Source organism: Pteronotus mesoamericanus, unplaced genomic scaffold (assembly GCF_021234165.1).
Source record: "Pteronotus mesoamericanus isolate MK-2021 breed Mesoamerican mustached bat unplaced genomic scaffold, CSHL_Meso_final contig_33, whole genome shotgun sequence".
NCBI lineage: Eukaryota > Metazoa > Chordata > Mammalia > Chiroptera > Mormoopidae > Pteronotus > Pteronotus mesoamericanus.
In genome coordinates, this window is record NW_026555135.1 from 344,221 (window position 1) to 367,195 (window position 22,975).

General features: G+C 50.2%; 3 protein-coding genes across 10 annotated transcripts in view; 2 read left to right on the forward strand and 1 right to left on the reverse strand.

Moving 5' to 3' along the window:
* RNF121 (ring finger protein 121) overlaps window positions 1–6,256 on the forward strand; it is an 86,598-nt gene extending 80,342 nt beyond the window's left edge. The window contains exons 7-9 of the mRNA XM_054576206.1: window positions 2,148–2,281; window positions 2,904–3,005; window positions 4,650–6,256. Coding sequence (XP_054432181.1) covers window positions 2,148–2,281; window positions 2,904–3,005; window positions 4,650–4,770 — 357 coding nt within the window. The 3' untranslated portion in view covers window positions 4,771–6,256. The remainder of the gene's footprint in view (window positions 1–2,147; window positions 2,282–2,903; window positions 3,006–4,649) is intronic.
* A 1,390-nt stretch (window positions 6,257–7,646) lies between these two features.
* Window positions 7,647–9,879, forward strand: IL18BP (interleukin 18 binding protein). The gene is given in 5 exon segments (XM_054576177.1): window positions 7,647–8,197; window positions 8,581–8,787; window positions 9,434–9,554; window positions 9,635–9,829; window positions 9,831–9,879. Coding segments are annotated over 5 exon segments (600 nt in total). The 5' UTR covers window positions 7,647–8,169.
* A 3,136-nt stretch (window positions 9,880–13,015) lies between these two features.
* The window catches only part of NUMA1 (nuclear mitotic apparatus protein 1), an 83,009-nt gene continuing 73,049 nt past the window's right edge, over window positions 13,016–22,975 (reverse strand). For 6 of the 8 annotated variants that reach the window (XM_054576210.1, XM_054576212.1, XM_054576211.1 and 3 more), the window contains 12 exons: window positions 22,528–22,569; window positions 21,038–21,106; window positions 19,338–19,448; window positions 19,027–19,245; window positions 18,751–18,908; window positions 17,362–17,608; window positions 16,025–16,253; window positions 15,257–15,393; window positions 14,701–14,874; window positions 14,363–14,479; window positions 14,053–14,274; window positions 13,016–13,703 (listed from right to left, as the gene is read on the reverse strand). In XM_054576210.1, coding sequence (XP_054432185.1) covers window positions 13,692–13,703; window positions 14,053–14,274; window positions 14,363–14,479; window positions 14,701–14,874; window positions 15,257–15,393; window positions 16,025–16,253; window positions 17,362–17,608; window positions 18,751–18,908; window positions 19,027–19,245; window positions 19,338–19,448; window positions 21,038–21,106; window positions 22,528–22,569 — 1,737 coding nt within the window. In that variant the 3' untranslated portion in view covers window positions 13,016–13,691. The remainder of the gene's footprint in view (window positions 13,704–14,052; window positions 14,275–14,362; window positions 14,480–14,700; window positions 14,875–15,256; window positions 15,394–16,024; window positions 16,254–17,361; window positions 17,609–18,750; window positions 18,909–19,026; window positions 19,246–19,337; window positions 19,449–21,037; window positions 21,107–22,527; window positions 22,570–22,975) is intronic. The other 2 variants (XM_054576215.1, XM_054576214.1) reach the window with 2 other exon arrangements.

Consider the following 22,975-nt stretch of genomic DNA (forward strand, 5'->3'; position numbering starts at 1 on the left):
TAAAATTGTTTAATAAATAAATTTCAAGTCTTTTCTCCTTGGGGTGAGGAGGAAATGACATGTAGCTAAACTATGCAAAATTTAGAATTGCTTTTTGGAGATTGGAGTTGGTTATCCATTGCAATTAGCCATGATAATAATTTTTAATCTAAAAGTAATATGTATCCATTAAGGAGAATTTTAGTACAGAAAAGTAGACAAATGGAAAAATCATCTATAATCCTACTACCAAAACACCATCTTTGTGAACATTCTGATATATTTCCTCCTAATCTTTTTTTCTTTGCATAGATACGGGCTTGTCTTTACATTTTCTGTCACTCATACTGTGTCTCCAATTTTTGTACCCTGTATATCTCAAGCTTCAGTTGACTTGCTGCCTGTGTATCCCTTGAGTGCTACCACAGTTTATTTTGGCATTCTTATGTCGATCATTTATGGCTATTTCGGGTTTTTTTCTGCTTTTTTTTTTTAAACAATTTTATATTGTGGTAAGATAAATGTACATAAAATTTGCCATTTTAGCAATTTAAATTTTTTTAAATTTATTTATTTTTAGAGAGAGGGTAAGGGAGGGAGAAAGAGAGGAGAAACACTGATGTAAGAGAGAAACATCAGTTGGTTGCATATGCCTGGGCTGGGAACTAAAGCTGAAACCTAGGCATGTGCCCTGACCCAGAATTGAAATGACAACTTTTTGCTCTGCAGGATGACACCCAACTGAGCCACACCTGTTAGGGTCATGTTAGCCATTTTTTTTCACATGATACCTATTTATTTTTTGTTCTTTTCATCACTTTTTTTTTTCACTTTAGTCATTTTTACATGTACAATTTAGTACCTTAATTACATTCATAGCGTTGTGTAACTGTCACCCCAAACAGAAACTGTACACATTAAAACAGTAACTTTCCATTTCCTCCTCCTAACCCCTGTCTCTAATCTACTTTGTCTTTATGAATTTGCCTATTCTAGGTATTTTATATAAATTGAGTCATATAGTATTTGTCCTTTTGTGTCTGCTTATTTCACTTTGCATAGTGTTGTCAAGGTTTGTGCATGTCGTAGCGTATTTCAGAACTTCATTATTTTAATGACAATAATTTTCAATTGATATATGACATTTTGTTTACCCATCTATCTATTGATGGACACATGGGTCGGTTCCAAGTTCTGGCTACTATGAATAGTCCTATGATGAACACTGGCATACAAGTGTGGGTTTAGCCCCTGTTTTCATTTTTGGGGAGGTATATATCTAAGAATGGAATTGCTGTGTCATGTGGTGATATTTTTGTGTAACTTTTTTTTTTTAAAGATTTTATTTATTTATTTTTAGAGGGGAAAGGAAGGAGAAAGAGGAAGAGAAACATCAGTGTGTGGTTGTCTCTTGAGCACCCCCCAACCGGGGACCTGGCCTGCAACCCAGGCGTGTGCCCTCACCAGGAATCAAACCAGCAACCCTTTCATCCACAGGCTGACCCTCAATCCACTGAGCCACACTAGCCAGGGCCCTTTGTGTAACTTTTAGAGGAATTGCCAGACTCTTTCCTTTAATTATAAATAATGCTTAAATGAATATCTGTATGCATGAATCATTTTTGACATTTGTATTTATTTCTTTAAATTCCTTGAAGCAAAATTAATGGGTGAAAGTGTGCGACAGTTTGAGATATTATGCCAAATATTAGCCAGAAGGATTGAACCTCTTTTCCTCTGCCACAAGTGTCTGAGAATGCCCTTCTCACCAAAACAGCATTGCTCTGGATATTTCAGTTTTGAATCTTAGAGATGTTGCCTGTGTCTGATGGAACCATAGTCTGGCCACATGGTTGCTTACTTGATGTAGCTTCTGGTCAGCAGCACTGAGTCCTTCTCCCTCCCATTCTCCTTGTCCCTGATGCTGACCCAGCCTAGTGGTCAGGTCCTATTAGATCTGACCTCCCAACCCATCTCTGATCTCTCTTTCTCCCCATTTACCCAGCAAAGATGAGGTCGATTTAGTGTATAAAAGATGTTCTCTGACTCTGTGACCTCCCTCTGCAACTTTGCTTTATCGCCAGAGGACCTAAGATCTCTCTGGTAGCTTCTCACTGTGTCTGATTCTCACATCTTTCCTGCCTTTTCCTTGTGCTCTTCTCTCCCAGTTCTACAGCGAATCGGGCATGCCTACCAAACACCTCTCGGACAGTGTGTGTGCCGTGTGTGGCCAGCAGATCTTTGTGGATGTCAGTGAAGAGGGCATCATCGAGAACACGTACAGGCTGTCTTGCAATCACGTGTATCCTGCCTGGAGCTCCTGGGTCACATGCACATTGCAGTCATGGAGGGAAGGGGACATGGTGCCCAATCTTTGAGTGTAGGAGAGTCACAAGAGGGCAGACATTTGGGTGATCTTCCCTGCTAGAGAAGCCAACACCCAGGTGTGGAAACTGCAGCTTTGCTCATTCTTCCCTACAGATGGGAGCCACTCTTATGTAAACTGTATTCATAGCCTGATGGATCAGAAAGGGGCCTGAAGCTGCACTAGCTGCCCCAAGATTGGATGGGTCACGGGGGAGGAGCATCCCCTTACTGGATCCCTCAATTTCAGAATCAAATCCCCCTGAATAACACTTCTAAGATGTGTCATGTATTAGCTCCAATTGTGTGTCACATATTATATTACTCCTATTTTGTCCCATAGCAACCCTGTAATGTAGAGATCATTATTCTCACTTCACATTTTGAACAAAAAGTTTCAGAGAGAAGGGACTTGCCCAAGATTATGCAGCTGATAAGGGGTGAAGCCAGGCTTTGAACCTTTCTCCAGAGCTAGTGAATGGGCACCTTGAAAATTGGCGCAGAGCTAGAGTGGCCATTCTGGTTGCCCACCATTATTTCCCTTGACCAGTGGTGCTCAGATTTCACGAGTTCTGCATCCGTGGCTGGTGCATTGTGGGAAAGAAGCAGACGTGTCCCTACTGCAAAGAGAAAGTAGATCTCAAGAGGATGTTCAGCAACCCGTATCCTTTGCTTGGATTTTTTAGGGGAGTGGGCAGTGGGAAGAAAGCACTAGTCATGGTGACCCTGCATTTCGAGTCTTCCTGGGGCTCTCCCTCGTCTCGAACCTGGTACATGTCCAACATTGTATTCGGCCTCAGGTCTAAGGAAGTTGAGGGTGGAACATGGGGCAGGACTAACACCTCAGCTTATCATCATTCTACAATCCTCAAGGGTAAATGGGTAGTTATGGCAGCTACCATATATTGCTTGCTTACTGTGTTTCTGGTACTGTGTTAAGTAATCTACTCATATTAATCTCATTTGATTCTCAAGAACTTTATGACTTGGGTAATATTCTCATTTTATAGATGAAACAGTTGGAAGTTGAATAACTTGCTCAAGATTACATAACTATGGGTGATGATGCCTTATCTATGACATGACGAGTTGAAGACCATGGTAGTCTGTGCCTACGCAGGGCCTGTAAGGTACAGGGAAGGCTGGGGGACTCTCTGTCCCCATCCACTATCAACACATGACCTCTGCTCCTCTGAACTACCACTTCCTACCCTGCCAGCCTTCCTCGCTGTACCCTCACCCTCTTTATTCCCCTCACAGCCTGTCTGTTGGAAAGTGCCCAGCCACTCTTCTGCCCGTCCCGTTCATTTCCCCTGGGATCCAGAGACCCAGTTTTCACCCCTCCTCTCAGCTGCTCTTTTTCTCTGTGCTATGGTTCCCTCTTCCCTGGACACTACCTGGGCTGTGTGGGAGCCACTGGATTCCCAGGGCATTTGTACAGTCTCTGACCAGGAGACAGGCCCTTTTAGATTCCTTGCCTGGTTCTTTCAGGGACTAGTTTAGGAACAGCTAAGTAACTCCATGGTCATACTGATGGTTGGGGCTTCCCTTAGTTCCCGGAGACTAGGCCAGGCTTCTCTTTCTGATACCTTTGGAGAGGTTCCCTCCTTCCCCCAAGTCTCAGGAGGTCAAACTATTCTTTGCCCAGAGCTGGAATCCCAGGCCCCCTTCCCCAGTATCTTGCCCTGTGGTTAGCTATAAAGCAAAATGAAGGGCACTCATCTCCAGAGCCGCTAGGCCACTGTAGGACCTGGTGCTAAGTGCCCCTGGGTGGGGATTTCCTGGGGTCTCTGCCAGGTGTTATCCCCTGTGACTAGCCTCTTGTTCCCTTCTCTGTCCTTAGACTCAATCTCTTCCTTGACCTAGAAAACGTTCCATATTGGGCCTTACAAGAACCTTTGGGGTTACATTATTTAACTCACAGCTTCCCTGTAGCCATTGGCACAGGCACATTTACAGCAGTCTCAGGCTGTGTTCTCTCACGCTGCCAGTCCCATCTCAGAGGAGCTGTTACATGGGCGACCCTCTTTGCATGTCGGTCGTGGAGAACTTAATTTCACCTCTTCACCCTCATCTTCTGCACTGCTCCCCTCTGCCTTCCTTCCACTTTTCTCTGGGTTTAGCCCTTTATTCCAACATGGAAAGGCTGGCGAGGCTTTCTAGAAAGCAGCTGCCTTTTCTTGCAAGCTGATTCTCTGGAGCAACTGGAAAGTGTGGGCAGTCCCAGGGAGGATGTGGGTGAACCCATTCCTTAGACCAGCCTTAGTAGCTCTATGCATAGCCTCTTTCCTTTAACACACTGGCAGCTGGGAAAGGCCTCACGTCATGTACGGGCAACTGCTGGATTGGCTTCGATACTTGGTAGCCTGGCAGCCTGTCATCATTGGCCTGGTACAAGGCATCAACTACATCCTGGGCCTGGAATAGTCAGGCAGAAGAGCATCCACCCACCATGGACCTCAGGGCACACTCCTTTCTGCCCTTCAAGACCTCCTGGGTGGGAAATACTCAAAGGGGCACTTGGGCCACTCAGGACCCTTCCGGCTGTGACCGGGCTGGGGAGGGATATGATGGCGAGCTAGCCAGTGTGGCTATCAGCAGTGGGGGCTTTTTAAAAGAAAACTATTTTGATGAATATATTTAAAAACCTTTTATATTGTGGAGCATAAGAATTGCCCCAACTCCTCCAGGCCTTATCCTTCCTGCTTGAGCAGGGCAGGAGCTGAGCCACAACCTTTTTGGTTAAGAGCCTTCTCGCCTCTGGTTGAGAACCTCAGCCCACCCCTTCCTTCTTTCCCTCTGTGGGGCCCAAGCCTGACACACACAGTGTGAAAGAGCTGAAGCCTCCGACTGGTGACACAGATGAGCACTGAGCGATGAGGTGTCTTCTGTCTTCCCCTGTCTGGGAGCCATAGGCTGGTTGAGGCAAGTGGAACCTTGTGACTTTTCCAGTGAGGGAAGCCTTGGGACTTCAGAATGCATCAAGGATTTGTTTGGGGGCAGCTGGAAGCAGTAGCAGCTTGGGTAACCTGCCCAGAGCAGGACTGTACTCAGCCAGGAATGGAGGCGATGGCAGCTGCTGTGCCTGGAAATGGTGACATGTGCCAAAGGCCATTTTGCCACATCACTTCCTTCCCTGAAATCCTGGGTGAAAGCATGTGTATGTGCATCTGAATGGGAGTGGCAGAGGGACTATGACAGACATGAGACTCTTCTCTGTCATCAGTGTTCCCTGGAAGCTGGCAGGGGATTCCCAGGCCAGGGAATATCCCTGTGTCAGCCTCGTCATTCACGGACCCTGCCTGGGCCTGCCAACAAGAGCTGGGGGTGGGTGGGAGGAGGGTAAGGCCCATGTGAGTATGGCTTCTGAAAAGGGGTTCCAGGGAGACCCCTGCTCTGATCCTAGGAGTTTTGAAGGAAGTAGGAGGGCAAACATGGCCCTTCCACGCTGGGCTCTTAGGGAATACGGCCCAGCTGGGCCTGCCCCTTCAAGGACAGCAAGAACCAAGAAGGATCTTGTCACTCCGTTCTTAATAAAGCTCCATGAGCTGGGTTGGAATGTTGAACATCATCTTGCTTTTTCTTCTTCCCACCACCTTCCCTGGGACCCCAGGGGCCCTGGGTGGTTGGTCCCACTCAGCATTCCTGGGAGTGGTAAAATTTCGGGCTCCTATCCTGTGGCAGAAGGGGCCCTGGGACATGGCTGGGTGGCTGTGTCCTCACCTGAGGTCAGTGCCCTGCCACCACCTCTTTTCATGGGCCATGCTCAACTTTGATTCCTGTACTCAGTGTGGCTTCCCGTGGTCCCTCACTGCTCGTGCCCATCTTCAGAGGGTGGAGAAGGGGCTGGTTGAAGGGTCCAGGGATCATCCTTTCATTTTTGTTCCCTCAGCCCCCACATCAGGCTCATGTGAGAAGCTGAAGCCAAACTGTTCAAGGCTTGCTCTTTGTATTTCACCAGTCCTGAGTCCCATGACCTCCCAATGGCCCAACTCTGGTCTTGGTGACACTCTGAAGCAGAAGCCTAGCTCCTCCGCGTTCATCCACCATCCTTTTACCCCAAAGGACTGTGTCTCAGAGCCCGAGGCATCCTGGCCTGCTGACTTAACTGCGGGGGTGCTGTGGTGCCTAGGGAAGCATTTTCCCTGTGCCCTGCAGCCTAGGAGCTCTTGGGGCAGGAGGCGGGGGAGGGACGGAGGGTTGGAAAATGTCAAGTAGAGCTGTGGAGAACAGGATGTGACTTGTCTCCTAAATTAGGAATGTGAGTCCGGTTTTTCCACACCAGCAAAACCCCCTTGGGATTGCAGCAGACAATGTTCCTGACACGTCCCCTAAACCCCCATTTTGTGCTCTGACTTCCCTGGCTCTATCCCCAGCTCTCCCATCCTCCTGACCACAGAAGTCCCTTAGTCACTCAGGTTTTGTCCTTCACACTTGATAATATGCATGCATGGGGTCACCGGTCTTGCTTTTTCTGTCTCTGTGACCCTGACAGTGCCTCACTCATCTAACCCTAGTCCTGGCCCTACCACAGCCCAAGCTCCATTTCCCATCAGCAACGAGGCTCATGCTGCTGGAGCCAGTGCTGGCTCCCTTGGAAGTGCCCTCCTTTTAGGATGAGGGTGCCAGCTCATGTTTCACGGCCTCCACTTGGCTCTGAGATGTCCTATGGACAAGTCTGGGAAGTGCCATCAGTGCAGTTGCTGTGGCGTGGCTCTCACTGGACCAGGCATAGCTGAACGGAGCTGTGGAGCCTCTGAGAAGGGCAATTCCGAAAAGCAGGGTCTTCAGGCTTCTTGGGAGCCAGGTAGGGGGGAATCGCGACTTTCTGGTGAACCTAGACCTGTAGCTCTGGCCAAGGGGGTAGGGGATGAGAAAAGTGAGGAGAGTTCAGGTGGTTCTGGGTGGATGTTGGCTTAGTGGTTGGGGGAGTGGGAGCCTGAGAAAGATCAGGATGTGGATCGGCTGGAGTGACATTGAACATGAAATGGTCAAACTGACCCAACACACTGGGGTCTCCAGTGCCTACGAGAGTTGTCCCCTTGGATATCAGTGTGATCTGTGAGAGACTCATTATTAGTTTACACCCTTTGTCACCATGGGAGGGTGAGGATAGGGGTAGATTAAAGACCCCACCCAGTCTGATAACCATCTGGAGAGTGGGGGGCGGGGGTGCTAGGAGAAGGGAAGGTTGCTGGTCCCTGTGAACTTTGTGTTAGGCCCAGGTGTGTGTCTGTGTGTGTGCTCTGTTCATTGTCCATATAGCCTGCTTTGAATCCCAGGGTAGAATAAAAGTGAAAGTGAAAGTGAAATAGGGTGTGGGGCCAGTGCTTTCCCAGAACAATTTCACTCTATCCTGCCTTTCCCAGAACCAGCTCTGGCAGTGAAGAGAGCTTTGTCTCCCTTCGTGGCTGGGAAAGTACCTAGCCCCTCTTTGGGCCTCAGTTTCTCTGTTCCTATACTGAAGGGGTTAGGATGGATTTAAAACTAGCATGTTAATGGTAATGAGAGCTTGGGTGAGAAAAGACGGTCCCTAGATGACACTTCAGCTTTGTTTCTAAGTGCTGAAGGGCTCTAGCCTCTGCTGGATGCCTGCCTTTCTGTTACCAGTTGGGTAGATGGACAGAGTAAATAGCAATGCCCAGCAGTCCACAGAAAGTCAGACCTAGGAGCAGCTATGGAATCTACAGGGAGGAGAGGGCTACACTTGAGATGATGTGAGAGAGTAGTTATTCACCGTTCTCCTCCCCCGCCTGGCCCCGAAGAGGAGGAAGTTCATCACATACATATATAGAGCCAGGCACGCCTGCTCCGGACACATACATCATGACCATGAGATGGAACTGGACACCAGGTGGGACCTGGGGCTGTGCTTGGAGCGGGTGGGGGCGTGGGGGAGGGTAAGGGTTCTGAGAACAGAATGGAGCAGTGTGGTTGCCTCAAACCTTAGCCCCCAGGTGACTCCGCTCCACTGTACTGTTGCTTTTTCAGCGTCTCTCCCAGCGCTCTGGCTATGGCTCCATTCCAAAAATCTCCCTGTGCTCCATTCAAAAAGGGACAGGAGGAAGGAGCTGGGGGTCTTTTGCCCCTCCAATTCCCTGGGCAGGGCCCAGGAATCTCTGGGTCAGAGCTGTATTCAGGGAGCAACTCCCTCTCCAATCAAGATGTGAGCCTGGGTGCTGAGCATCCCCAGGTGGTCCCGTCAGCTGCTGATCTCTGTGACTGTCCTTTCCTCAGACACCAGCCCTTTGTGGGTCCTGTTCCTGTGTTCCCACATCGTCTCCCATCTGGCCAGAGCCACACCCATACTTCAGGCCATCACAGCTGCCAGGACCTCAGCTGGGATCACAAAAGACCCTTCTTCCTCCCGACCCCCAATGCTCCCAGCAGCTGAGCGCTGCCCAGCATTGGAGGTGACCTGGCCAGAAGGGGAAGTCTCACTAAGTAAGGAGCAATTTTAAAGAGAGCCCAGGAGGGCACAACAGTTGGAGGGTGGGCTGTGGGCACAGAGGGCCCAAGGGGTTGACTCCTGAGTATCCCCCTGCTCTTCTGTGATACAGCCCACCACCAACCTGGCCAGCTGGGCTGAGCACTCAGCATTCTCCCTCTCCCACCCAGCATCATGACTGCAAGCACAGGGCCCAGCTCCCAAGGTGTTTCGTATCAAATGGGACAGAGAATTCAGTCATAAGGAAAGGTCAGAGGGTGCCTGGCATCTAGACTGCAGTGCGCTCTACGACCCAACCCTGCTTCTCAGGAGCCCACTTGCCTTTTGGCCACCTCAGAGGAGAAGTGTCCTAGTGGGGCTGCCTCCTAGGCTGGGGACCCTAGAGTCAGTGAAGCTGATCATTAGAAAAAGTCATCACCTGAACCAAGGACCTGTCCCCAAACTCCTCTTGCTCAGCCCTGGGTCTCTGTTGTAGACAACTGTCCTTGTCCTTTAGCCAACTTGCCTACCTGGGTAGTGTACAGACAGCACCTAGGTTTTTGGATCGTGGGGACTGCAGAGCTGGGCAGGGTGGGCAGGCCACAGAATGGCAGAAGGGAGGGTCTGCTCTATGGAAGGGCTGATGGACGCTTGTATCCCTAGATGGAACACTGACTTTGTCCTGTACCGCCTGCAGCTTCCACCACTTCAGCATCCTTTACTGGTTGGGCAATGGTTCCTTCATTCAGCATCTCCCAGGCCGGCTGCGGGAGGGCAGCACCAGGTGAGGGGTGTGGTGGCAAGGCCAGCAGGAGAGAGGCCTCCTCTTGCAGTCCTCTCATGGCCTTTCCTTCTCTGCTCCAGCTGCGAGCGCAGGGGCACAAGCACCCAGCTGTGGAATGCTTTGGTGCTGGAGGAGCTGAGCCCCGCCCTGCTCAGCACCAACTTCTCTTGCGTTTTCATGGATCCTGAGCACACTGTCCAGCGCCACATTGTCTTGGCCCATTTCTTGGTGAGGAACCTGAGGAAAGGTTTCCAGGAACAGGAGGAGCTCTGCTCTGCTGTGGGGAGGAAAGGGTGGGGGGGCTCCCCCAGAAGTCTCCAACTAATCACAACCAGTCCCCTGAGCCTGAGGTAGAAAATAAAGAACTTTGGATTCAGGCAGAGGTGGCATGGCCTAGAGGAAAGTGATGAGAGAGATCCCTCCCCTCCCGCCTTGACTCAGTCAATGTCTGCCTTCACTTCCCCCAGGCTGGGCTGAAGACCTTCGTGTCCCCTACTGAAGAAGTTCTCCAGAGGGTCTCATCTGCCTCACCATCCTGACAGATGAACTCTAAAGCCTGTTGCAACGCCACCTCATCATTTAGGTCTAGGCTGTCTCTCTCAGCTCAGGCCACATTCTGTAGCAACTTAATGCTGTTCTATGTTGTACTTACATAGGTGTACCTCGTTCTATTTTGCTTCCCAGGTACTGCAGTTCTTACAAATTGAAGATTTGGGGCAACGCTGTGTCAAGTAGGTCTATTAACACCATTTTCCCAACAGCATTTGCTCACTTCATGTCACATTTTGGTAATTCTTGCAAACATTATCTCAAACTTTTTCATCATTATACTTGTTACGATGATCTGTGATCAGTGATCTTTGATGTTGCTATTGCAATTGTTTTTAGGTGCCAGGAACCATGCCCATATAAGATGAATTTAATTGATAAATGTGTATGTTCTAACTATTCCCCATCTCCCCCCTCCCGTCCCCCACCTTGGGCCTTCCTATTCCCCCAGACAGAACAATGTTGAAATCGGGCCAATTAACCCTACAATGGCCTGTAAATGTTCTAGTGAAAGGAAGAGTTGCCTGTCACTTTAAATCAAAAGCTAGAAATGATTCAGGTTAGTGATGAAGGTGTGTCCAAAGCTGAGATAGGCTACAAGCAAGGCCTCTTGCACCAACAGCTAAGTTGTAAAGGCAAAGGAGAAGTTCTTGATGGAAATTAAAAGTGCTACTCCAGTGAACAAATAAGAAAGCGGAAGAGCCTTACTGCTGATATGGAAAGTTTTAATGATCTAGATAGGTGAAACCAGCCACAACATTCCTTTAAGCCAAAGCCTAATCCAGAGCAAGGCCATAATGCTCTTTATTTCTATGAGGTCTGAATGAGGTGAAGAGGCTGCAGAAGAAAATTTGGAAGCTAGCAGAGGTTGGTTCATGAGGTTTAAGGAAAGCCAAGTCTATAACATAAAAGCACAAGGTGAAGCAGCAAGTGCTTATGTAGAAGCTGCAGCAAATTATCCAAAAGATCTAACATAAGTAATGAAGGTGGCTATGCTTAACAGATGTTCAATGTAGAGTAAAATAGCCTTCTTTTGAAAGAATATTCCATCTAGGACTTTCATAGCTGGAGATGAGAAGTCAGTGCCTGCCTTCAAAGGGTCTAATGCAGCTGTTGACTTTTAAGTTGAAGCCAGTGTTCATTTTCTGTTCTGAAAATCCTAAGTACATTGAGAATTATGCTACATCTCTTCAGCCTGTGCTCTGTCCCTGCAAATGAAACACCAAAACCTGTACAATATGGTTTACTGAATATTTTTAGCCCATTGTTGGGACCTGCTGTTCAGAAAAAAAGATTATTTTCAAACTATTACTGCTTATCGACAAGCACCTGGTCACCCAAGAGCTCCGTTGGAGATGTACAACCAGATTAATGTTTTCATGACTGCTAACAAATCTATTTTGCAAACCATGGACCAAGGGATAATTTCAACGTTCAAGTCTTTGCCATACCAATTCTTCAGATGGGTCTGGGCAAAGTAAATGAAAAACCTTCTGGAAAGGATTCACCATTTTAGATGTTATTAAGAACATTTGTGATATTTATGGGAAGAGGTCAAAATATCACCATTAACAGGAGATTGGAAGCTGATTCCAACCTTCGTAGTTCGACTTTGGTGGAGAAAGTAACGGCAGATATGGTGGAAAGAGCAAGAGAATCGGAAGTGGAGCCTGAAGATAGAACTAAATTGCTACAGTCTCATGCTAGAACTTTAATGAGGCGTTGCTTCTTATGGGTGACCAGAGTAGTTTCTTGAAAACTACTCCAGGTGAAGATTCTGTGAAGGTTGTTGAAATGACAACAAAGGATTCCAGGGGTGTCCAACTTTTGGAATATCTGCGCCACACTGGAAGAAGGGTTGTCTTGGACCACGTATTAAATACATGGCAACACATAATCCAAAAAAAACCCCAAAACCCTCAAATGTTAAGTGAATTTACGAATTTGTGTTGGACTGCCTTCACAGCCATCCTGGGCTGCGTGTGGCCTGTGGGCTGTATATTGGACACCCCTGTTAAATTACATAAACTTAGATGATAAAGTATAGCACAAGTTTTGAGAGGATTGACTCCAATTTTGAAATAAGCTCTACTGTGGGTAGCATGCTGTCAAACAGCATTGCATACTAGAGAAATCATTTGTGGAAGAGGCAATCAGTGCAACAAACTTCATTTTCTTATTTTAAGAAATTGCTGCAGCCACCCCAACCTTCGGCAACCACCACCTTTATCAGTCAGCAGCCAACATCGAGGCAAGACCCTCCACCAGCAAGAAGATTTCAAGTCACTGAAAGCTGATGGTGGATAGCACTTTTTAGTTAATGTACATGGTTTCTTAGAAATGTTATTGCACACTTAATAGACTACAGTATGTTGTAAGCAATTTTTATACACACTGGGAAACTAAAAAAAACTGTAACTTGCTTTATTGCAGTGGTCTGGAACCGAACCTGCAATCTTTCTTAAGCTATGCCTGTATTGTTTTCTCCCCCCTATTGGACTATCCCAGGGATATGGGCAGAGGCTATTTCTGGTCCACAGCTGTGTCTTTTGTCATATCCAGCAGGGCCCACAAGGGGCATCTATAAATGACTTTCCCATGGAAGCATACTGACATCTCAGTCATTTAGGCCATTTTTCCATTCACAGAACTTAGCCTGTTCTAGGAGGGACTATGGGAAGGAGCTAAAGACAAAACCACAATCAGCAGACATGGGTACTCAGAAAAGAACAGCCCATAATGCTCAGTGAGCAGAGGTCAGAAGTAGAGTGTGAGAAGATGCCCTGGCCCCAGAAAGACCAGGGGAAGGGACTTAAAAGGCGGCAGGTCCTGGAAAGCTGAGCAGGAACAAAGGTAAGGTCTGCCCAGATTTCCCTTCCCCACACAGAGCAAGCAATTTAGCAGTCAAGGGAGAAAAATAGACTTTATTTACAAGTAATAACATTTAGAAAAGATCCATCCCTCACCCTTAAAAACCTTCCCGTCCATCCAAATCCCACCCCAGTACAAGTCTAGGGAAGGTGGGGATGAGCTGCTGCTGAAGGCTGCCTCCCTACCCCCAGCTGTCCTGGAAAAGAAATCCTCTGGGCAGCTGTGCTCTTGGGTTGGATGGGAGTACCTGGAGGTGAAGTGTTCCCACCAGGTCAATGCCCAGTCCTGGACTTTAAGAACAAGGGCCCCTGCTAGGCCTGTTACATAGCCACCAGGATCAGCAGGATCCTCCAATGGTCCCTTCTAGATCCAGAGGCTGAGGGGGACTGGCTGGGCCCAAGGACCCAGTCGCTGAAAGCCAGCCTCAAATCTTTGTGATGACGAAGTGACTTTGCTTTGCGAAAACATCAGGAGGCAAGGTAGGGAGAGGACCCGGACTGTCCAGGCTCCAGGCCAACTCTGAAGACCCATCCATTCATCTAGTGAAGGCTCTGGAAAAGGTCCAGGTACCAGACCAATGTGTGCCAGGCATCACTGTCTCTAGGGGTTTGGCCACTGTTGGCCTGGAAGCTGAGAGAAGGCACTGAGGGACAGTAGAAGGACCAGGCAAGGGCAGCATCAGGGACAAAGGTGGGGCCACTCACTGGTACTGGTCCTTTAGTGCTTTGCCTGAAAGAGAGAGAGAGAGAGAGTCAGTTGGCTGCATGAGACTTGTGATTATCAGCCTGCACCAGCTGCTCCCATAGCCCCCTGACTAGGATCCCTTCCATGGTATGGCCCTGGCCAGATCTACCTTCAGATTACCAGTTACTGGATGTGTCTAACCAGCTCCGGGTGTTTTAGTAGGAATGGAGTTGCCAGTCTCTGCTCTCCAATAATAAGCAGCTAACCAAGATAAGGAGCACCTGCTTAGTTCCCAACCTCCAGTGGCCTAGCTTGGCCCTGTCCTGGGGGCTGCCCCATGCTTCTGCTGGGGTTCCCGAGTTGAACCCTCCCCCTTCCCTGTCTGTGCCTCCACCTTGCCCTTGGCCCTAGGAGTGGCAGTGGCGGCAGCGATGGCAGCAGCAGTGGCGGCGCTGGCTGTGGTGGTGGCAATGCGAGGAGAGCGGCGGGTTCCACTGCGGGTGTTGGGAGAGGCCTTGGACAGGGCTTTCTTTGAAGCCCCCCTCCGCAGAAGGCTATTCCCAAGCTTCTTGGGCGTGTTGAGGATATTGAAAGCCATAGACTGGCGACGGTCATCCTGTGGGAAGGAGCTGTCAGATGGGGCTCACTGCTGCCTTTCCAGGCCAACGTGCTGCTCTAGTGTCTTCCTTCAACCCCCAACTAACCTGTTTGACAACAGCTGAAACTGCTTTCTTCTGGGCCTCCGTAGTGCTCTGTTTTCGCCCTTCGTGTCGGTCCCGGGGAGTCATGGGGCGTGGGAAACAGCTGGTTGGCTTCTTAGACTACGGGGAAGAGGCCAGTTAGGCAGACATCAATAAGAGGACTTCACGTTCAAAGCCACGTATCTCAGCTGAGTGAACCCTGGAAGTTAGCTTGTCCAACCAGCAACACACCCTCCCGCCACTGAGTGAGACGCCTCCACTTTAATCCATTTTCAGATTTGCTGAGCTGGACCTCACCTGGCAGGCTGTTAGAATAAAACACAGGAGCCAATGTTGCCTACCTCAGGGGTACCAGGGCCCTGGTGGGGCTCTAAGGAGACCCGTTTGCGCTGCCGGGTGGTGATGCCAGTGCCCTCAGCTATCTGGGTAGGCTGCATGCTGGCTCGACGCAGGGTCTCCTGGGGATCACCGGTTTTCATCTCCTCATCTGTGATGGTAGCCAGGCTCAGGGAAGGCTGCATGGGGTGGAAGTGGTCAGTGGGCCCAAGCTGTTCGGAGATGCAGCAGCACTGCCCCAGACTCTTCACTGGCTGGGCATGTGGAACAGCTGGAGCCTTCCTGTCATGAAAGGCCTCCCTCCCCGTTGTCTTCCCTGCACAATGGCCACAGAAAAACAGTCCAAAGCAGACTGCTCCAAGCTCCTGTCCACCCACAGTGACTGAGCTACCCTCCCTACCAGCTGTTCCATCAGAAGCATCTAGTCACCCTCCTCATGAGGCCAGAGACCCACGGCACTATTACTTATGCTAGCCAGCAAGTGGCACTGGGGTGGAATGCCAAGAGATGAAGAGGCGAGCCAGTGTGGGCAGGTCCTACGCAGGTGACCCCAGAGCTCACCCTGGACTCAAGGGGATAGCAGGTCTTCAGGTGTGGAGGACAGACTCGATTGCGCTGCTGTAGCTCTGCAATACGGTTCCAGTCATCCAGCTGCTCGGGCTCATCCTGGCAAGTGCCCATGTAGAAGCTGTTCCTTCCTGGGGAGGGCAGGGGAAGTTGAAGCAAGTGGGGCTAGAAGGCCAGGAAGAGTGAGAGTGGAGGCAGCAAGTTGCCCACTGACCCTGACATCTCCTCAGCCTTTGCTGCCACCACTGTCTACCTGCCCCAGTGAATTTCAAGCCCAGCAGCCCAGAGTCCTGCTCCGCTCAGAGCTGCAAATACAGGAGCAGGGCGCTCAGACCATTTTGACCATGGGGGCTGGCTCACTGCATTCTCACTGGAGAAATCAAAAGAGGTCAGGTGCAGACGCTGTGATACCAAGAGAATCTACTAGAGGGCCAGGAGTTGATACCCAGATCCCTAAAAGGCAAGGGCCTACAAGGAGAATCTAAGGATAAATAACTGGCCAGCTGGCCCTCTGGCAGCCCCTCACCTCCTAAGAAGGGCATGACAGACCCTGGATAGCCTCTGAGCTTCACTATTGTGCTGGGACTTCTAGGCCTGCTGTACAAGCATTTTTAGTTCACCCTCACTGGACAGCCAACATCCTGAGACTGCAGGAAGGCAGCCAGGAAGCTATCCTTAGGTTTTTAAATGCTTGTCCTTCCCCTGTGCCACAATCTGCTTCCACTCTAATATTTAGGTAGGGTTAGGGAACAGTCCCCTCACCGGAAGTGACCCCACTGGACATCCTGGTCTGGGAACGGCGCGCAGAGCTGCGAGTGGTGGGCCGGTAGCCAGGCAGGCTGAGCAGAGCAGAGTTGCCGTCATCAGGAGAGCCCAGGCGGGCTAGGGACTGAGTGGACGAGGTGGCTCTTGGGCCGGCCTGGGGAGCAGGGGCAGATTGTGTGCTATAGAAGGATGAGTTGGCGCTGTCTGGCTCCTCCACATCTGACTTCTGGAAGAATGAATGAATCTGTTACGGGCTGGGCACTATGACAGTTTATAAAGAAGCCTCCCACTGTTTCCCCTTCCTAGAGGCCCCGGATCCTACAGCGTGGCTGCATGTGTTCCCACACTGTTTCTGCAAGGGTTCTTAGCTGGACACCTGCAAGAAATGGGCTGCCACAGTCCTGCATAGGTGCTAAGGGTATCAAGACTCTTCTACCCACTTTTCCATTGAGTCTATTAACAATGCTTTGAGGGAGGCAAAGCAGAACGTATCAGACTATTTTGGAAGTGAGGTAAAAAGAAGTAAAGTGGACAGTCCAAAGGTCAAACAGCTAGGAAGTGGGAGAGCCAGGGCTGGAACTCATGTCTCTCTCCTGAGCGGGTCAGGCTCATCCCATGGCTCCTGCATCCCTCATCTCATGCTTGCCAGGGTCCCAGCCATCTCAGGCAGGGGTGTCCAACCTGCGGCCCACATGTGGCCCACGATGGCTATGAATGCAGCCCGAAACAAAATCATAAATTTACTTAAAACGTGTGAGAGAGTGCGAGCGAGATTACGTACCGCAATGTAGCTAATGTGTGGCCCATGACAACTCTTCTTCCAATGTGGCCAAGAGAGGCCAAAATGCTGGATACCCCCGTGAGCTTCTCCAGCCTCTTGGTAGCAGAGGGCACACCACCACACACAGAAGTACTCCCTGCTACACCAAAAACACCTTTCCTCCCTAACCCCTTTGGAATATGGAAACAAGGGCCAGAGTCCCCCAGGCTGGCAGACAGCCGATTAGCAGTCACAACACATCTCAGCTACCCAGGGGGTGTGTTGGGAGGCACAAGTTGAGCTGCGTGTGACTTCTCCATATTCTCTCCCTCCGGCCTTTACAAGATCAGGGATACACATGGAGAGGATGCCAGCCTTATCTTCAGCAGAGAGGCATCCAATTACAGCCCTGCCCTTTTCTACAAAAGAGGCTTAAGATCCTTCTTAGAACCTCAGCTTTCCCTACTGGTCAGCCCTGCCTTTTTCTCAGGGCTGTTTTGAGGACCCAATGGAAAGGTGCCCTTGAGCAGACATGAGCATTACTGCCCTGCAGCCCTGCTCCCAGGAGCCTGACCTTGGTCATGGTGATGTTGATGATTTGCGTAGTACGGCGACGAGCAGAGCGGGTCTTCCGGCCTGAGTCCAGGAAGCTGTCCCCCAGGGAGTCCAGGCTGCTCTCCAAGGGTGGCTGACCCCGAGCAGGGATGGGGGTAAAGTAGAGACTTTCCAAGGATTCTACCTTAGGGGGCAGGCGCTGGGTGATGGGCGAAGCTGGCTCTCCAGGGATGCTGTTGCCGTCTGGCTGGGTACGAGGCAGTTTGCTATAGAATAGAAACCTGCTGAGGTGCCTTCTTGGGGCTAGAAAGCATTTGGTCCATCCCTTTGCTCAAAAGTGACCAATTTCTACATTTATCATAAGCAGATCTGATCAGATACCCCATTTTCTGAATTTTCAGAGGTCCCAACAGCCTTGACCTGAGCTGTCTCGTCTCCGATGAGCCCATCCACTCCCATGGCCCTTTGAACTCAATACTAGCAACTCTCAGCTCTCTGCCTTAACCCAGATCCTGCTCTTCACACCTATATATCCATTGTCTCAGACACCTCTCTGCGTACCCACAGCTTCTTCACCATGAACACCCCAAACTAAGCCCATCTGTGTGTTTCTCCTCCTGTATCTCCTATTTCAGCTAAGGGGAGCAGCCTCCCTCCAGGCTGCCCAGCAATGAACATGGACACAATTCTACCTCTCCCCTCTCCTACCAAACCAAATCAGCAAGTCTCCTAACCACACTCCACTCTGCTCTCATGGCCTTCCATGGTCTGCCTCATCTCCCCTCACCTAGACTGACAATGACATCCGAGAGAGGCACCAGAGTGAAGACAAAAGCAAGGACTTGAGCCAGGCTGCCCAGGTTCGAGCCCAGCTCTGCCACTGTGGGACCCTGAATAAGTGACTTCCCCTCTATGCCTCACTTTGATCTGTTAAATGAATTACTATTTTTTCCAAGTGCCTATAGGTGTCTGACAAGTACAAGTGTTGAATTAAAAAAAAGGTCTCTAGTCTCAACCTCTGCACTGGCTATAAGGAAAAGTTAAGATGCAAATCTGATCATGTACTCAATTTCAAACCCTTCCAAGGTCCCTCAAAGCACCAGCCTCCATCAATGGGGAGTCCAGCTGGCTCTCCCAGCTTTACTTCCCAGCCCAGGTAGGCTCTTTCTTGGCCTTTGCTCTCACTGTTCTCTTCTGTCCACAGGGCACACATACCTATAGCTTCTTTCAAGACTCAGAACAGGAGTGACAGCCTCCATGAAATCTTTTTGTTCTTTTGAGAATAAACTTCCAGAGAGCAAAGGGAACACATCTTATTTATCTCACAGCCCCAGTGCCCAGGACAGAGCCTGATAAACAGCAGCCTCTCAATGGACAATGGACTGCAGGGAGAAGAGTGCCTCCTGACCTGGTGATAGTGAGTGGGGTCCCCTCCTCGCAGCTCAGATCCAGGCTGTCTGTACTCAAGTCCAGCTGAGGCTTAGCCTGTGGCTCCCGGCTCTTTAAGGCATCGGTTGCCACCTGAAACTTGCCCAGGTCTCGAAGCTGCTGGTCAGCATGAGCAACCTGGGAAGCAGAGGACCAAGGAGAGTGAAGAGGAGTCTAAGGCGGAGTGGCTTAGGAGAAGAGAGCACAGGGATCAATTATGACAGGAGTGAAGGAGCCTCTCCAACCAGATACTTACCTGTGCTTCCAGGCTGCGCACCTGGGCAGTAAGGTGGCGGCAGGTCTGTTCAGTCTCCTTGGTCTTCAACCCAGCCTGCTGTAACTCACGGCCCAGCCGCTCAGCTTCGGCCCTCAGCTCCTTGTTTTCCTTCTGCAGCTGCTCCAGGCCCCGCAGCTGCTCCTGCAATTCTTGGTTCTGCTGCTTCTTGGCATCATAATGGGTCTTGGCTTTCTCCATCTGTGTGGATAGTTAGGGTGAGTGGGGGGTAGGGGTGGAGGTTGGGGGACAGCAGGAGGGAGGGCAGAGTGGTCCAGGACTGGGTTCCTCACCTGCAGCTTGTAGTGCTCAGCTGCCTGCTCCTTCTGGCTTAACTGGGACTGCAGCTCATTCAGCTGAGCCTGGAGGCGCTGAGCCTCCTGCTGGCTCTCCCCTCCCTGGGCCTGGAAAGCATGTGATGTGGAAGGCTGATCAGGACGACTGGTCTGGCTGCTCCACCCAAATCCACTGGACTTGCCCTGGCCCCTTGAACTCCATGGTGTTTTCTCTCTCAGGAAACGAAAAAAATTTTTTACCACTGCCCCCACCCCCCGCCCTAGCCCCACTTCAGCATATACCTTTCAAGGTCCACAGTCTGCAGGTGATTTCCCATCCAGCTCATGCCATTTTTGGCAGAGTTCTGACAGTCTTATCTTCTTTGAGATTAAGCACACACTGCCCCGTTCTCTCTCTCCATGAGTACACATTCAGGCTCCCCAAGGAGGAAGGGAACTGATCTCTCACCTGGGTGCAGAGCACGGGACTAGGCACTTGAAATATGAGCTCTCAGGACATGTGAACTCATTTCTCCTCAAAGTGACTCTGGGAAGTAACTATCTCCATTTCAGAGTTAAAAAAAATTGAGCTCAAGAGATTTAAGCAAATTGGCCAGGGTCACAGTGACTAAATAGCAAAGTAAGATCTGACTCTGGGTGCAACTGACGCGAAAACCTGTGTGGGCTCATTTATGGTGCTGGCACCACCTCCTCTCTAGACCAGACTCCTTGAGAAGAGGGCTCGTGTCTGATTCTCTGTCTACCTGCAATGCCAGCAAGTGCTTAGTTTATAGTAATATTGGATAGCGTCATCTGGCCTTACACCTCCTCAGGAAGGTCTCCTAAAGGAGTGCAACAAGCATCTGTTTATCACAATCAAGACACGGTGCGGAATGCTTGGGAAGTGAGCTGCGGAAACAAAGTTCTCAGCTCCCATCACCTCCTGCAACCCGCCAGTGCCCTAGCAAGTCCTAGGGCCACTGGCGCCCAATCCCTTTGCTCCTAGCTAAAAGCTGTGAAGCCCAGACTGCAAAAAAGGCAAATATTAAACAAAGATGACATTGTTGAGAGCGTTAAGAATTTGTGCTCTGGCTGGTGTGGCTCAGTGGACTGAGTGCCGGCCTGCGAACCCTAAGGGTCACTGGTTCGATTCCCGGTTAGGGCACATGCCTGGGCTGCAGGCCAGGTTCCCAAGTGGGGGCATGTGAGGGGCAACCACACACTGATGTTTCTCTCCCTCTTTTTCTCCCTCCTCCACCCTCTCTAAAATGTAAATTTTTTTAAGTATTAATTTACATTATAGTATCATGTCACTAATACTCGAGACTAGCATTATCCAATAGAACTTTCTGCAATGGTGGCAATGTTCTCTATGTGTCCTGTCCAGTATGATAGTCACAAGCCACATGTAGTTACTAAGTAGGGAAAATGTAGCTGGTGTGACAGATAAAGTGAATTTTTAATTGATTTTAATTAATTTAAATAACCACAATGGTTAGTGGCTACTGTAATTTGCAGCACAGGTCTGAGAGACAGAAGCAGCTCTGGTCTTCCTTTCAGAGCTGCCAGAAGGCACACAAATGAGCCACAGGCAGGTCCCCTGAGGCAGCCAAGACCCCCCCACCCCGCACCTTACCACCCCACAGTGTCCTATCCCTCCACACCCACCACAGCCTGAGGACTTAGAGAGAGCACCTTCCCACCCCTATCAGTCCCACCTTCAGCTTCTGCTGCTGCACCTTGCTGGCCTGGTCATGATCAGCTAGCTTCTTACTCAGTTCTTCCACCTGGCGAAGTGGAGGGAAAAGAAGAAGGGAAGACTCAAGAAGCCTTCCCTTGGATGTCCAGGCAAATTATGGGGTTTTCCCAGACCAGTCCCCAGTATTTTTAGAAAAACTCAGCTCCTTTCTCTGGCTTCCAATTAGGGAACAACCTGTTGCCCAAGCTGGTTGGCAGGACCTGAGTAAAGTATACCAACACACAGGTTGCTACCAGAGCCACCTGCCCAGGCTCACCTCCACCCCTAGCCTGCAGGGACAGAGGCCTGCAGCTGCCGCGGGATTCAACAGAATCAGCTCTGGGTAGCGGACACCTCAGCACTGCCCTATTGCTGCTATTGCCATTCCAAGCCCCAACCTTCCTGGGTGGGAGGCTGCTAGCCTGTAACTCTAGCAGACATACCCATTCGATACCCATCCCTCCTCCCCAAAAATACCAAAACAAAAACCCACAGATAATCAGCCCTCTTCCCAATACCCACAGGCTGTTAGGGCTGGTGCTAGCAGTGTGGTTAATGCAGGGGATCAGACTGCTGGGGGACAGAGCTGGGGCAGCACATGTCCAAGTCCATGCCATTCCCACAGAAAGGAAAAGCAAGGGGAAGGGGAGATGAGAGGGAGCATCACAGCCACAAGCACCCCTCCAGATTCCAAGAGCTCAAGCATGATCCGCAAAGGCAAGAGGCCAGGACTCCATTGCTAACTGTTTGTATTTGGCCTGGGCTCCTAGAAGAAGGTGATGAGAGAAGGGGAAGGCTCAATTCCTCTGCAGGCCTGAGGTGACTGGGTAGGGGGGATGACGGAGAAAGGGCACTCCCGCTAAGTACTAGCCTGATACTCAACGTCTAGGGCAGCACAGAGTTCCTTGTGAGAGCAGGGCAGTGGTCCACGACACTTCTGTCTGTCAGAGGCCCCTCCTACTCTTCTCAACCTTGGCCTTCCTAATTCCAGACATCCTGAGCTCACAAACCCTAACCTGTGAAGGAGTCCTTCCTTATCACCTCTGTGGCTTCTGTGGGAAAGAAAAATGCTACGCTGAACAAGGCCCAAGGTCATTCTACTAATTCTCCTCTTTGTTAAGGACCCAAACATGGAAGAGGCCTTGGAGGTTTGGGAATCCCAAGAACTGTCTGTGACTGTTTCGGATATGGGAAAGATGAAACCTACCCTACCCCTCATCCCTGACAGAAAGTACAGAAAGGCGGAGAGGCCGACCTGGGATGATGAGGGGTGATGGGTGGGATGAGGCCTGAGGGCGCCCAGCACACTGCACACCTGAACAGCCTGGGCCTGGATTCCACGGCTTGACCCTGCCCCCTTCACAAACAGTTCACAAAGGGAGCTGGCAGAGGCAAGCTGCAGCCGGAGTCATGCACTGAGACTGGTCATCGCTTAAGCAGCCTGCATTCGTAAAGAACCCCAGGCATTACCTGCTTAGTTTGCTCTCTCTGAAACACCTCTAGCTGTTCCACCTGTGCATGGGGGCGGAGCAATGGAGACAGTGAGATGGGGGCTGAAGGTGCAACAGTCCCGCAGAGACTGACCTCGTTAAGTCTCTGACGCTACCCCCCCCCCGCCCCCCGCCCAAGGAATCAGACTTCTGGTGATTTTTAAAATGACAGTTTGGCTCATTCTAGTCCTCTGTGGCTGTTGGAGCCTCCCCTGCAGGTGTGCCTCACAATGTGCCTCCAGAATGGCTGATGGCCTTCAGTTGGACTCTCCAGGGAAGGAGACTTCAGGGACAGGGAAGGCTACTGATATTTTTTTTAGGACAACACGGGGCAGCAGACTTGAACTCTTCCAGCCACCTCTCCTTTGCCGCCCAGTGAGTGAGGGGAGACAAGACACTGCAATAATGTGGGAACTTAAGGCCCTAGG